Consider the following 16,360-nt stretch of genomic DNA (forward strand, 5'->3'; position numbering starts at 1 on the left):
CTGTTTAGATCTCTCTCTAATGATTTACAGTCCATTTCAGTACTCACTTTCTTTAACAGTTTTGCATCATTTGAAAAGAAGTTCATATAACATTCCACTCCCTTGTCCATGTCATTCACATAAATGGCAAACATTATTGGAGCCAGCACTAATCCTTGTGGGACTCCACTAATTACCTCTTCCCAAGTAGAAGACTTCTCTCTGACTACTATCCTCATTTTTCTTCCATGCAAAAAGTCCTCCATCCACATTTAGTAGAAGTTTTCTCTCTGAGCACTACCCTCATTTCTCTTCCATGCAAAAAGTCCTCCATCCACTTCAGTAGTTTACCTTGTATCCCTCCTATAGTTTCCATCTTTCTTAAAAGTTTTTTGGTGGGACTTTATCAAAATCTTTTTGTATATCTAAGAAAGCACAATCTGCCCATCCGTCCCTTACCTGTATTATATCTAGTAGCCTTGAATAAAAGCAGATCAAATTTTTTTGCACGATCTTCCCTGTCTCAATCCAAATTGTCTTGGATTTAGTATATTATTCTCCTCCAGATGTCTTATCACTACTTTTTTATAACTTTGCAGATTTTTGCTACTGTGCTTTAAGGGAAACTGGTCTGTAATTTGTTGGGTCTTCTTTATTTCCTTTGTAGAATTGGCACAATATCAGCATTTCTCCAGTCTTGTGGCATTTTTCCTTCTTTGAGTGAGCAACATATTATGTTGTATATTTTGTCTACTAGTTCTTCTTTACATTCCTTTAGTATTCAATTTGCCATTCCACCTAGACTGTGTGATTTTCTGACATTGAGGTTCATTATTCGATTCATGTAGCTTCTTGTTGCATTCAACTGGTGCTTGAGAGAGTATGATGGGTGTGTGGCACAAAGGGTTCTGGCATAAAATTGTGTTCCATTATTTTTATATGGCATTCTATGGGGAGGATATTGGTTTCTGTATGCAAATGTCCAGCTGGAGTGGATTTTGGTATGCGTGTTAATTGCTCCATTCTGTAATATTTGTACATTTTATGCACATCTTGCTGATTGTTGGGAACCACTCTGTGAAGGCATAGTTGGGTGGTTCTAATGAGTTACTAGAAGATAGTTATTAATGTTTTTATTATCCAAAGCACTGTATGGGGCAGAAACATGGAACATAAGAGGAAGAGAGGAATTTGAATGTGTTTGAGATGAGGTGTCTGAGAAGTATGATAGGGGTTACTAGGCTGGATAGAGTGAGAAATGAGGAGGTGAGGAGAAGAATAGGGGTGGAAAGGGAGTTGGGAGATAGGTGGAAGAAAGAGTATTGGGGTGGTTTGGACACATGGAAAGAATGAGTGAAGAAAGACTAGTAAAAGAGGCATGGAAGGAATGAACATGAGGGGGCAACCTAGGATGAGATGGATGGATGGGGTAAAAGGAGCTATGGGAAAGAGGAGAATGTCTGTTGAGTAAGGATGGGAGAGGACAGAAGACAGGAGTGAATGGAGAATGGTTGTATATGGATGATGTGATCCATGAGGTGGAATGGGTGGGGGATTGGGGGTGAGGGAGTATGTGTGAGAAAAATTTGATGCAGCCCGAAGGGATTTCTCCCCATCTTCTCTTTTTCTACATGAGGGGACGGAGAGGGGGTCGCCGATTTAATGAAGCGGCCTTGCTGTGGATGTGCTGTGCCGTGTGACACTGCTTCTGACCCACGGCAGTGGACAAGATGTAGGGATGACCCATCATCCAGGAGGTGCCAAGATAAGAGAGAGGAAAGAGGGTGGAGGGGAGTGGAGTGTGATAGGGATGGAATGGTTGGGAGTGGTTTCTATACCTTTGTTTTTTTTTTCTACTTCCCTTGTAAGGGGGAAAAAAGCTTCTGGAATATGTATGTATTATCTAAAGACAGTACTTGCAATGGATTCAAGTTGCATTCTTGTTGAATTTTGTTGGTAGGTACTTGACAAGTGGTTGAAAGTAATATGGCGGTGTTGTCACTTGTTACCTGAAGGCCACAGGTCTTCTGCAAGAGAAAACAATAGAAAGGTCCAATTAGTGTTATTAATTTTTTTTCCATGGTTGTCCAGTGTGAGCTTCATCACTGGATTTTTAAGGCTAGGCTTTCAATTATTTATATTCTAACCCTTTTTCTAGTTTATTCAAGTAGGTTCACTGTTCTTTGCTGCTATTATTCATATACTGTGTTAGGAGTGGATACTAAGAGGAAATTGTATGAAGGGGTATGGTAGGAGTTACTAGATACTAGACTGGATAGAGCAAGAAACTAAGAGGTGAAGAAAAGAGTTGGTGGGGAAAAGGAGCTGGGAGATAGGATTGATGAAAGTGTATTAGAATGGATTGGACATATGGAAAGAATGAGTGAAGAAAGATTAGTAAAAAGTGTAGAAGGCAGAGGTGGATAGTTAACATGGTGGGAGGGGGGGTGACTGAGGGTGAGATGGGTAACATAATATATCAGGGGCTTTTTCCCCCATACAAGGGAGGTAGCCAAATTCAAAGGCATAATCCACTCCCACCCATTGAGGGTGGGGTGAGGTGGATGGATGGGGTAAAAGAAGTATTGAGCAAGAGGGGAATGTCTGTTGAGGAAAAATAAGAGAAGAAAGGGGTAAGTGGAGAATGGTTGTGTATGGATGAAACTGTGATGCATGGAAGGGGGTGGGGGATGGGGGGATTAGGGAGTGGTTATGTGTGAGTTTTTTGACACAGCCTGAAGGGATATCTCCTTATCTCTTTTTCTGTATGAGAGGACAGAGAGGCGGGGTCACTGATTAAATGAAACTGCCTTGCTGTGGATGTACTGTGTCTTGGTGCATTTCTTCTGACCCAGGACAGTTGGCAAGATGTAGGGATGACCCATCATCTAGGAGGAGCCAAGAAAAAAAGGGAGGAAACGGTGGTGAATGGAGTGGAGTGGGTTGGGATGAAATGGGTGGGAATAGATTGCCTTTTGACTTTTGCTACCTTAATTCCTTGTAAGGGAGAAAAAGCCCTCAGTATGTGTATTTTATGTATTGTATTGCAAATTGGTACCCTCATATATTCTTTAGGAATATTTTGAGAAATTTGGCCAATCCGGTAACAGATTCTTTATCAAAAAGTTTCTTGCTAACCATTCTTGTATTATAGGCCAAGCCACAGATTCAAACTGTAGAAGCTGTGGGTATTCAGCAAGAGATTATTGTATTTATTTATTCATTCAATGTTTCTGCATGAGAGGATGGAGAAGGGGTCCATGATTACAAGAAGTGGCCTTGCTGTGAATGTGCTGTGTATTACTGAAGTGCTTCTGACCCAGGGCAATGGGTTAATTGCAGGGATGGTCATCCATAAGGAGCCAAGAAAGAATGATGGATAAGAGAATGGGTAGGAGTGGAATTGTGCATTTAACTTTGACTACCTCCTTGGAAAGGGTGAAGAAGCCAGTGTCTGTATGTTTTTTTTTTTTTTTTGTTTTTTTTTTTATGGTGCTATCTTGTAAATTGAATTCCTTTCATTTCAGTTGCAGATGAAGAAGCTTGGGCATACTGCCTGGAACCTTGTGGTCAAATCCTAGATTGTAGCCATATTTGCAGTGGGATGTGTGGCCAATGTTTGAATGGGCGGCTACACATGCCATGTGGTGAACCTTGTGAAAGGCAGCTTGTGTGTGGACACGTGTAAGTTCCTCTCCAGTTCTTGGAGATTATGTAAATGTACAACATAGTAGCCCTAAATTGCATACAATAGAATGGTGTAGAGGTGTTATCTCAAAGTTGGGAATTATCTGTGCCAGAGTTTCCAAGAAAAATGACACTAACAGGCCTTGTGATGAGATAGGAGACCAAGTAAAATGTATCCAACATTTGACACTACATATTTTTAAAGTGAGCTACATTTGTTGAGTCAAAGAGATCTTTATCATCAATAATTTACATTTTATTAAAAAGCTATCTCAATTTGATTACAGTAAAAGTCTAATTTCAGAAGTGAAGGGAGTTTGGACCTTCTGAAAGTAAAGATATTCTGAAAGTACATTATTACTTTGCATGCAAAACATAAGTTATGTAACACAATTATTAAGAGTGAATGATAGTTTTTACATTCAGTTGACAAAGGAGTGGCCTGGCTGTAACACTGATAGTGAATAACTGTTTTCCTATAAAAGACGGAGACTATTAAAAATTTGCTGAAATAATTTGAATTCCATAAAACATCCAAGAACTGAAATGCCTTGGAAAACCTGAATTTCTAAAGGGTGTTTTGACAGAATTTGTGTATTGCTAACTTGAGAAACAAATTGTGTGAGATTTTAAATTGTGACACCACATTTTCTTTACTGAATTGTAAAGATAAAAGATGGGAGACTACAATTATGAATTTACATTAACGTTTTTCAACATTTAACTACTCAAGTAAAAGTCAAATTATCACATGCAGCATTGGCTATATGCTACAGCACACTACTCGCATTATGAAATATAAAGTCACTGCTGTATTACTCTTCTCATTTACTCTTGAGTAATAATAAACACAAAACGAGATCAAACCAGTTCACAGAATTTTGGGTAACGCATGTACTACTACAAAAAAAATATATAATCAAGACGCTGATGCCAGTATCCTTGGGTACCCACTTGCACCTCATGACGCCTATATAAGTGTCATCGTATCAAAGATATTAATGGGAGAAATTGGTAAAGTTGGGAGGACTGGCTGGGGGAACACAACACAATGGTGGTTAGTGATGGAAGATTAATGAGTCACTCATTCAAATTAAATGACTCCTGTCACTGAATTGGGTGAATCTAGTCATCATTCCCATTAACTTGTTCACTTGGTGATTATTTACATCCTTGTATTGTACATATGTCAGTAGTAGTGGTACATAAATTATGTATATGTCATGTTATGTACTACTTTGTATTTGTATGAACCGTGGTATTTATGAGTACGCGCCACCCACCATTCATACCATAGAACTACTGGCTATTCATTGATCAGCACCTCATGACAGGTTATGGGTTCCAGCCTCGAAACTCAAGTTAAAGATTTGGGTATCATCACAAGTGAGTTGGGGACTTTGTGACTTGCAGTAGAATTTGACTGACTCAGACCATATTGGGCAAATTCTCTGGGGTCTGGCTCGCTGACTCTGGTCACATTGGGCCTATTTGATGGGCCCCAGACAAGGCCAAATTCCTTGGGGGATTAAAAAGTGTAAGAAATAGACATTTGGGAATGGATACTAAAAGGAGATCAAATGAAGGAGTGATTGTGCTGATGGCACTATATGGGGCATAAACGTGTAACATAGAGAAGAAGAGAGGAGGAGTTTGAATGTGTTTGAGATGAGGTGCCTGAAAAGTATGATAGGGATTATTAGGCTGGATAGAGTGAGAAACGAAGAGGTGAGGAGGAGAACAGGGATAGAAAGGGAGTTGGGAGGTAAGGTTGATGAAAGAGTATTGGGGTGGTTTGGACACATGGAAAAAATGAGTGAAGAAAGATTAGTAAAAAAGGTGTGGGAGGCAGAGGTGGTAGGAGTGAACATGAGGGAGCAACCAAGGATGAGATGGATGGATGGGGTAAATGGGGCATTGGGAAAGAGGGGAATGTCTGTTGAGGAAGGAGGGAAGAAGACAGAAAAAGGGGGTGAATGGAGAATGGTTGTGTATAGATGATGCTGTGATGCATGAAAAGGATGGAGGGAGGGGTTGCCGATTTAATGAAGCTGCCTTGCTGTTGATGTGCTGTGTCTTGTGACACTACTTCTGACCCAGGGCAGTGGGCGAAATTATATATTGCATAAAAGTTTCATGAATCTGGTCACAAATAACAGTAAATAGGTGCTTTGAGAATACTGAGAATGGTGGGTACTCCAGGTGGGTGGGTAACACAAATACTAATGCTACACCAAGGCACAGGCAAGAATAAGTCACCACCGCACAGCCTGCTTGAGGACAGATAAAAGACCATGAATGTGACAGAATTCTTAAACACAATTATAACAATCCTTGCACAAAATGGGTCATAGGACTTTCTTGTACATAACTGTTACTTAATTGGAAATCGCACAATACACAAAAGTTTCACAAATAAGCTCATGAATAAGTGAATAGAGGCAATGAGAAAACTTTGAATGGGTGTGTGGCATGAATCAGACTGGCACTACATCTGGGCAGTAGAATAAGTCACCATTGTGTAATCTGCTTAGTGACACATCAACAAGCACAAATGTCTGATGGTACCATGAAGTTTCAGCAAATGTGTGAATCCCTACATCAAGTCAATGACTAGTGGGATTAAGCTGTACTTATACAGTGATTGCATGGAATGCATCCATTACTGACACATTTATGTTAAATATCCAAATGTACACTTTTTACAGATGCAAGGAAAAGTGTAGTAAAGTATGTCCACCATGTCAAGCGATGTGCCCATGGAAGTGTGACCACAGCAAGTGCTGTAAAAAGTGTGGAATTCCCTGTGCACCTTGTAAAGTAAGTTCAGATTTGTTTATCATTGGTTGATCTAAATTGCATAGCTTTAGGATATATTTTCCATAATTACTATATAATTACCCCCTCCCCACTGCAGACATCAAATGGATATAACACTCCCCACATTCTCAAGGAGAGGGCTGACACCTGATCTTTAGATTGAGCCAGAGACTTCTTCTTACACTTTTAAACACAACTCCCCAATTCCCTTTCCAATATTCCTATTTTTTTCACACAAGAAGGTCAATGTACAGGCATCAACCTTCTCATTTCAACTAGCCAGCGACATGGAAACCAAACCAATCCCTTATACTTGCTATTTTTTCACACAAGAAGGTCAATGTACAGGCATCAACCTTCCCATTTCTATTAGCCAGCAACATAGAAACCAAACCAGTCCCTTACACTTGCCCTACATGCTCTAAAACTGTAAACCATGCACACATCCATCAAATGCAATGCATGGCACTATTAGTTCCACCTAACATGTACAACACTGATCAACAAAGCCTGTATAAAGAACTGGAACTAACTAACACAAGACAACACTCAACACATAAATACAGCCTAAAAATACTACAGAAAAATGTAAATGGACTTGCTAACAAACACTCAAAATTTCTCCACTTACTACATGAACACAGAATACATATAATGTGTGGGACAACAGTAAAACGAGAGGACACGGAAAAAAACTGAAAAAAGATAGTTATAGAAAAAACTTGAAAAGGAACAGTTTCCCACACAGAGCGATTAATACATGGAACAAATTAGACAACAAAACAGTATGTGCAAACACTATACAAGATTTTAAGATAAAACTTGATGCGGAGAGATACAAAGACGGGTCACCATGAGCATAGCTCCCCTCCCGTATATTACAACTAGGTAAATACTAAGAAACAAAATTGACACCACAAATAACAAGACCCTCATCACTCACTACACAACAATAAAAAAAACTACAAGACACAAAGGTGAACTCGTAACACTAGTACACAACATCATACCCTTCTCCAACAATTAAGAAGATTCCAGACAATCATTTGCAGACACCATAACAGAAATGATCATAATCCAAACAAATAAAGAAAATGACCTACACTGTCACAAACATATATCTCACCAATTTCATCAACCCCTCAGGGCTTTAATCCAAAACTCCAACCATTCAGTTCAATAACAAACCTCATACTAGCAGGTAATCCAAATACATATTATCCAATCTTGCTTAACACACAGTAGAAAAAAAAAGACAGAACTTCCCAACCTGAACGTTATAGATCCAGCAACAACCCCACTTGACAACTACAACAGAAAGGATTGTGTTACTCCCCAAGGCAGTCGTAGCTCCTCTTGCGGATCGGTGCCACCTGCGTAGAGCCGGTGGCCAGGGCTGGTTGCCGCCATTTGACCCCCAACTCTTGGGGTTGTTGGGTGGTCCCACGACACATTGTGAACAGCTGCCCAGGATGTAACACTTCACCCCATACCATACAACAATAATGGAAGACTGCATTATACACAATCATGCACGCAAACAACACAACATACATTCTATAAAGGATTTGTGGGAAAACCCAGTTTCGGCTGTGGCATTCCTTGGGGAGACGGGACTGCTCGGACAGACAGTTTAGGGAACGACAACAACTACAACAGATATCATTCAAGATTTTTCATCTGATCACTTCCCAATTAAGAATACTATAGAACTAGAAGATAAAACACAACCCATGGTTAAGAGAATGTTTATAAAGTACCAAAAAGCAAAGTGGTAAGAATACACAGAATATAGAAAAAGAGCTAGAATATTTTTAAATAAGCCAATACTACCTGGATAAAGAAATAAACAACATCTATATACCAAGAGCTTTTCTCCCATATAAGGGAGGTAGCCAAGTCAAAGACTACCTACTCCCACCCTTTCTATTCCCACAACCCATTCCTTTGTCTCATCTTATCTCCTTAACCACTTCAGTACGAGTCAAATTCTTGTGCACAGCATCGGCTGCCATATGAGCAATGCATCACACTACTTGCATTATAAAATGTTAAGTCACTCCTGTGTTACTCATTCTCTTTTACTCTGAGTAATAATAAACACAGAAAATGTGATCAGACAAGTTCACAGAATCTGGGGGTAACTCATGTACAACTACAAAAATTTATATACCGTAATCAATATAGCAAGACACCATACATCCACAGCAAGACCACTTCACTTATTCAGTGACCCCTTCTCTCCATAAACACCCCCTACCCCCTATCCTCTGCCCCACCCTTCCATGTACAACAGTATCATTTATACCCAGTCACTCTCCATTTATCCTTATCTCCTGACCTCTCACTTCCTTACTCAACAGATATTTCCCTCTTACTCAATACCCACTTCACCCCATACATCTCATCTCATCCTTGGTCATTTCCTCAAGTTTGCTCCCTCCACCACTGCCTCACCTCTTTTACTAATCTGAAAAAGAATAGTTTCTTACACAGAGTGAGACCTCTTAAAGCCCTCGCATCTTTAATCAGGAGATCTCTTCTATCAATGTAATCTCCCTTTAGTAATTTGAATACTATAATCATGTCGCCTCTTTCTCTTCGATCTTAAGTTGGCAGACCCAGTGGCTTTAGTCTTTCCACAAATGGTTTATCTGCCAGGCTGGAGACCAGTTTGTTTGCTGTCCTTTGTATTCTCACGATCTTGCTTATATCCTTCAGTCTGTGTGGGGATCATACTATTGATGCATATTTGTTGGACGTACTGGGGTTATGACGAGTATTTTCATAATCTTTTCATCCATGTAAAGGAATGCCGCTTTTAATCTTCTGCAGTAGTCCATATGTCTTTTCCACAATCCTGCTGATATGTCTGTCAAGGGACAGGTTATCTTTATCAACACCCCCAAGTCTTCCTCCTCTTTTGCTTTTATAATGGGTTTGCTTCCCAAGGAATAGTTAAAGGATGGCCTTATGTTGCTATTGTCCATTTCCAGTACTTTGCATTCTTTGTATTGAGCTTCATTTCCCATTCTTGGCTCTATGAAAAATAGTATCTAGATCAGAGGTGGGAACCTGCGGCCTTTGATATACAGTACATATTTTTTTTTAAAAGACCTTGAATATTTTTTAGGTCTGAAATATTATACACCTGAAACTTATAATATATACAGGTACTCCTCGTTTAACGACGACAATTGGGACCAGTGCGCCGTCGTTAACCGAATTGGTCGTTAAGCAAAAGTGTATACATATACGTACATGTACTGTATGTACAATGTCCAGCAATACATGTATCTTTATTTTCATGTATTTCCCTCTTTTATACAGTACATTAAAGCTTTATTTAGTGTTTATTTACGGTGGTTATGTTCCCGAAATTACCGTATATGACCAAATCCACGTATGCTGACATTCCATATTGAATACCGGGGCGTTTTTTTAGTTTCGACCAGGGGCGCAATATAGCAATAGAAAATTAATTATTAATTTTGTGAATTAAAATGTATCAACGTAATATGATTTGTGGGCAGAAATGAAAGTAAAAAATACCATGCTACAAGAAAATATGCTAATGAACGAAGTTGGTAGCATAGGATCGGGATGCCATCTTGTAGTCTGCCAACGTCTCTCACGACGACGACAACGAGGACGAGCCGGATGACATTTAATTTGCAGGTAATGATTTATCAAACACAGGTTAGGTTAGTTTAGTTTAGGTTAGGCGAATTTATCATCCTTTCATTTCCTTGACATCGGCATCTATCATAACAAACATGGTGTACCATTCGTCCGACATGACTTCGTTACTTACGAAATTTGTTTTAGCACCTTTTTTTTTTATTTCCGCTCACAAAATTGCATATTACGTTGATACATTATAATTTACAAAATTAATAATTAATTTTCTATTGCTATATTGCACCCTTGGTCAAAACTAAAAATTTACCACTACCGGTATATATTGTACCCCAGGTAGTTTTTCCAGCTTGCAGGATGGTAATGTAGACCTAAGCTTCAGAACACTTTACCTCACAGCTAATATCCACCATACAAGTTCATTTATAACATCATACAAATTTGCCTCAGCCAACTTAATTATCGTACACGACATCGTAACTTCGGGAGATTTACGTTAAACGAATATTGGTCTGTCATAAAGCCCATCGTTACTCCGAGTTGTCATTAACCGAGTAGGTCGTTAAACGAGGAGTACCTGTACCACACACATAGATGAAAGCAAAGTTAACCGTGTTCAGTGATGTCACTCCCAGAAATTGGAATGATTTTTCTCTGAACCCAATAAATTTTAACTTAAAGCATGCAACATGCAAAGGCAATATTTCCTTGTCACCTATGCCACCCTAGTGTGAGTGAGTGACTTCACATAAAATTCACGAAGAGTTCCTCAACTTTTTATTATACATAATTGTTTTCTTTGAAAGCATTGTTTCCCTTTCCGTTCTTTCCACCGTGTCGTTTAAAATAAAGCAATAATTTAATCTTAGTTGAATATTAATTGGAATTTTAAAACCCTTTATTAAAGTGTAAAATGGGGATGTTAAATAATTTTCGCAATTTTTATTTCTGCATCTTAAAACATGACCAGCTTTTGTTTTTTTTTAAGATTTTGAATCTTCATTTCATAATTACATTTTATGCAATTTTTTTTGCTTAGTATTTTTGTCTCTTTAAATATCTATAAGCATTTTTTGCATTTCTAAATTGCTTTGAATTTAGATTCATAAAAAGGGTATAATTAGAAAAAAAAGGTCAAGTGTAACTTCTGCACTCACTTTGAAATTTAAAAAAATGGGTAAAAGTAATTTAAATTTTTTATATGTGTGTATATTTCTAACATTAAAAAAAAAAAATTTAAACAGAATTTTTGGGGAGGGGCATGGAAAACTTACACTGTCCCCTAAAAAGGGATAAAAAAAAAAAAAAAAAAAATCAGTGCGGCCTCTATGTGGGACAATGAATTGTAAGGTGGTTTTCATGCACAAAAAGGTTCCCCACCCCTGATCTAGATCTTCTTGCAGTAAAAAATAGTATCTAGTTCTTGCAGTATTCTACTTTCCTCATTTTTCACTCTTCTCATGATTATTGCATCATCTGCAAACATGTTAGCATAGCTTGTTGTTCCTTCTATCATGTCATTGACATAGACAAGAAACATTATTGGTACAAGCACTGAACCTTATGTTACTGGTCTTTAGCTCAGCATCTTGTCCTTTACTGCTGTCCTCATCAATATTTCCTTCAAAAAATCTCTAATCCATTCTAATAGTTTGCCTCTCATTCCTCCAACATAATCCAATTTCCACGTAAATCAACTATACCACCCAGGAGACATTACCATTTACTTGAAAGCTGCAGATCTTCTGCAAGAGGGACCAGAGGGATATGATTTATTCGTTTACATGTATGTTTACTTTACTTTTTCAGGAATCTTGTAATTGGAAATGTGCCCATCACAGTTGCAGTAACAAATGTGGTGAGGCATGTTCCCGTAAGCCATGCAAAAAGAATTGCAAGAAGAAACTCCCTTGTGGACATGATTGTATTGGATTTTGTGGTGACCCTTGCCCTCCACAGTGCCGAGTATGTAATCAAGAGGATCTTGAAGAATTCATTCTCTTAGGCAATGAAAGTGATGAAGATGCAAGGTGAGTGGTATAGTTTAGTTTTTATTTAGACAAGGAAGTGCAAAATATGCACAAGAAGTATTGAACCTGTCATCCCAGGTTGCTCAAGGGGACAACATTGACAAAAGATATCTCTTGGTTTTGGATTGGAGGGCCTATTGTGAGAAAAATTAAGATAATTGCAAAAAGGTGTGCAGAAATACAGATGTATAACTACCAAGAATAGCTCAGAAAAAAATAATCAATTTTAGCTGGAACTGTTCATAAATTGAAATCTTGTATGATTGGTAAATAACAACATAGCCAAAGTTAGAGCCATGCATGAATTTGAAGATAGGTAAATTTGAGAGTAATAGACAGGACATGAGTATGTTAGGTAAATACACACATAAATTTGAGAGTAATAGACAGGACTTGAGTATGTTAGGTAAATACACACACACTTTCCCATTCATCTTTGGTACATTCTAAATCTCTATTTCTTTAATTATATAAAACTTCCAATGTACAGTGCTCGACAAGGAAGTATGAATGGTTAGCGAGAATGAGTGATGAGGAGAATGAATGAATCATAAATCAATAAACAAAAGCTCACTTCATACCTCTAATACTTTGATGGGTGGCCTTTACGTGCAATAATCTCACGAAGGCGGATTGGAATGGAAGTGGCGTACTTGGCAAGATGTGCAGGGGTTATACTAGCCCAGGATTGGTGAATGGCTGCCTCGAGCTTGGGCACAGAGCTCGAGTCTTTACCCTGCAGGTCTTGTTTAATGTGGTTCCACAGGTTTTCTATTGGGTTCATGTCAGGACTATTGCCTGGCTAGTCTGCTATGTAAAGTTTATGACAGTCTTTAAGCCACTGAGTAACACTACGAGCAGTGTGGGCTGAGGCGTGATCTTCTTGAAAGATGTTGGCACCTGAGCTATTAAAAGAATCCGCCAGGTGGTCATTTAAGAGTTCATAATAAACATATTGGTTCACTTTTACATTTTTCGGTAGTACAACATCGCTCCCAAGTCCTCTTCCACTAAAACTTCCCCATACCATGAGAGAATTAGGGTGTTTCACTGTTTGTTGAACATACTGGGGGTCAAGAGGGTTGCTACCTGCACGTCGATACACGCTTCCATTGCCAGTCACAGTAAAGGTGGACTCATCAGTCCAGAGAATATCCAGCCACTTGTCATCATCCCATTGAAGATATTTCTTGCAAAACTTGAACCTGCAGCGCCTCTGGTTAAGAGTGAGAAGAGGCTTCTTCACCGGGCGGTGGCTTCTGTACCCAAGGTCGTGAATGCGGTGGCTAACTGTTCGCACACTAACCTCCCCAAAGAGTCCTGGGTTACTTTCTTTTATTTTTCTAGTGGTAACACGTGGATTATGCTCTGTCTCTTGATAACATTAGTAGCACGAGGGGATGTCTTTTTGGGGTACTTTTTCCTTGGTTTTTAACCGGGTGTGTCGCAGCCACCTTCCTTCTTTGAAAATGGCAACCCGCTTGCACACAGATGTCTTACCAACCCCAACCTGCTCTATTATTTCCTTTGTTTGGTGACCAGATTTATGTAAAGCTATGATCTGGGTTATTGTCTCTTGTGATAAATACTTGTTCTTGCCCATATTAAACTAGAAAGCACCTCTGTCTGCAAAAAACACTGACCGCCTAGGTGGCGTCACCAGTACACTCACGAAGGCTAAAAGGCAACTGAGGGATGATTGATAGCATGCGTCATAAACCCTACCCTTAGCTCCGCCCACATGTCTGTTCGCACTTCCTTGTCCATATCATTTACCCCCCCTGCTAAGGTCTTTCCATTTTGGACAAAGAATTACAAACAGTGGCGGCCCCATCCGTACTTTCTTGTCGAGTATTGTATTTAAAAGTATTCTTTAGTTTAGAAAAATTTGCTTTTGCAAAGTTTTATCTCTTTTACATATTTCCTTTTTTGTTCATCTTCCATACTTTCAGAACAAATACAAGAACCATGTGATCACTCCTCATTGGACACTGGTAATTCAGTTAGTGTTGTAGGTGTATCTTTGCCTCTATATAATTTTTTTTTGGTTCCTTCCCCCCTGGATCATTTTATTATATATTGCAATTTTTTTTGTAATATGTTGACCTAGGATTCTTCATTTCCCTCCCTACCATTCCTCCCATATTGCATCTTTACAATTAAAATTGCCCATTAGAATTGTATTACAACTTAATAAACCATTCCAGATGCTCATCTATGTATTTTGTTAATTTTGCTGTACTCTGCTTCATTCCATCCTTTTTTCATAATATAAATGTGCATGTACATGGGTTGCATACAATATGTCGAAACCATATGTATACAGGGCCATACCCTTAGGGGGGACTGGGGGGTGCAACTGCCCCTCTGTGATTTTTCAATTGTTTAACTTCCACATTTTTTTGGTGGGGGGTAGTTACCAGAAAATGTGGAAGTTAAAGAATTGAAAAATTCAATGGGGGCAGAACCTCCCTGCCCCTCAACACCCAAGAGTACATCTCTGGTATGCATTTGTAGTGATAAAGAATGATCTACTGATTTATAGGTTTGTTCTACTGGAGGATTGTGGTCATGCAATAGAAGTTGAAGGTCTTGAATTCTGGTTGGAGCAGAAGAAAGAGGAAATTGGAGTTAAGACGTGTCCACGCTGCCACCACCCAATTTACAACAACCGAAGATACCAGGAAATAATTCTTACTACATACAGGGATATAAGAGCCGTCAAGTCCAAGCACTTTTCAATGAAATTAATCATCAAAAGGAAAGAGATTGAAGATATTTTGAAAGGTAAGTATTTGTTTATTTTATTTATTCCTTTTTTATCAAATGAGCAGATGTGGGGATGACCTGTCATCCATGAGGAGCCAAGATGAGAGGGAGAGAGGGGTGGTGAATGGGAGTATAATTATGCCTTGACTTTGGCTACTTCCATGGTAATGGGAATAAACCCTTGGTATACGTATTCTTATTATTATTCAATTAAGTCATTTAATTCTAAATGGTCATTTCTGAAATGGCTAGTAATAAAAGTGGTACTAAAGCTCACCCTTCCCTTGCTGATCAGCCATTATCTGAAAAAGATGTCAAAGCTACAATTACTTCATAACCATTTGTTGCCCCTCTAAATGCCTCATGGATTAATAGTCATATATGTCTCCCACCATACTGCCCAGGTTGAAAGGAATGCAGAATCTAGATAAAAGAGTACTTTGATTTTAAATATTTTAAGTTCTGGGGTTTAAAGTTCTTGTGAAAAGATTGAATAGCATATGTGAAATTATGATGCCCTGTAGGGCTTCATTGCAGTCTTTGTGCAAGAAATCTGGTTGTTCTGGGTTATTATGCACTGTCTCACTTTTTGTCATTGTTGCACAAGTGCTGAAAGGATTCAAACAAAAATTCCACCAAAAAGAGCATATGTGTGTGAGTGTTCACTAGGGGCAACCATGGTGTAATTGGTAAGCACATCTGTCTGGACAGTTGGATGTCCCTGGTTTAATTCTCTGGCAGGGCCAGCTTTTCAGTGATGCTCCCTACTCAATATGGCACAGTGAGTAGGATCCCATAGCAGTGCACATTCCTGGACTGCCAGAGGCCCAGGAAAAGGTGATCTGCAAATGTTCACTAGAGGTGACCATGGTGTAATCAAAGCATGCCTTCCTGGACAGTGGGAGGTCCCAGGTTTGATTCCTAGGCAGTGCCTCCTATTCATTGATGCTCCCTACCCAACAATATGGTAGCCATAGATATAAACAAGGCTGACAAAGTCCCTAGATGCATACTATCCAAAAAGATTGGGATAGACATTCATAAGTAGTAGTAACTTAATTCCACAGAAAGAAATTACTGAATAACTCGAAACAACCAAATCTCATGAACACAAAAAACTTTACAATGTAGTCCCTCGGTACATTTCTTTCACGTATATCTTTTAATCTCTTCATGAATGAACTCCCAACTTCAGAACCAAAACTAAACATCAATGCTCTCTCATGTGCAGATGACTTGACAATAATAACTGTACAATACAAACTAGCAGCAAAGTACATCTAAGCCTATTTGAACATAACGGAACAATGGCTTGAAAATACCAGAATGGAAGCATCTCCCCAGAAATCATCAGTAACATTGCACACCCCAGATGTAATGGTGGGATTTTATACAGACGACAGTTAATCAGATTTCTTTATTATATGTTACTATAA

The 16,360-nt window shown here is 38.8% G+C and overlaps 1 protein-coding gene across 3 annotated transcripts in view; it reads left to right on the plus strand.

Annotated features, from left to right (window-relative positions):
* The window catches only part of LOC143038443 (NFX1-type zinc finger-containing protein 1-like), a 62,891-nt gene that overhangs the window by 28,430 nt on the left and 18,101 nt on the right, over positions 1-16,360 (plus strand). For all 3 annotated transcript variants that reach the window (XM_076207640.1, XM_076207642.1, XM_076207641.1), the window contains exons 8-11: positions 3,507-3,663; positions 6,375-6,486; positions 11,935-12,155; positions 14,701-14,942. In XM_076207640.1, coding sequence (XP_076063755.1) covers positions 3,507-3,663; positions 6,375-6,486; positions 11,935-12,155; positions 14,701-14,942 — 732 coding nt within the window. The remainder of the gene's footprint in view (positions 1-3,506; positions 3,664-6,374; positions 6,487-11,934; positions 12,156-14,700; positions 14,943-16,360) is intronic.

The sequence above is a fragment of the Oratosquilla oratoria genome, chromosome 24 (assembly GCF_046742065.1).
Source record: "Oratosquilla oratoria isolate Oo_2021 chromosome 24, ASM4674206v1, whole genome shotgun sequence".
In the NCBI taxonomy this organism is placed as follows: Eukaryota; Metazoa; Arthropoda; class Malacostraca; order Stomatopoda; family Squillidae; genus Oratosquilla; species Oratosquilla oratoria.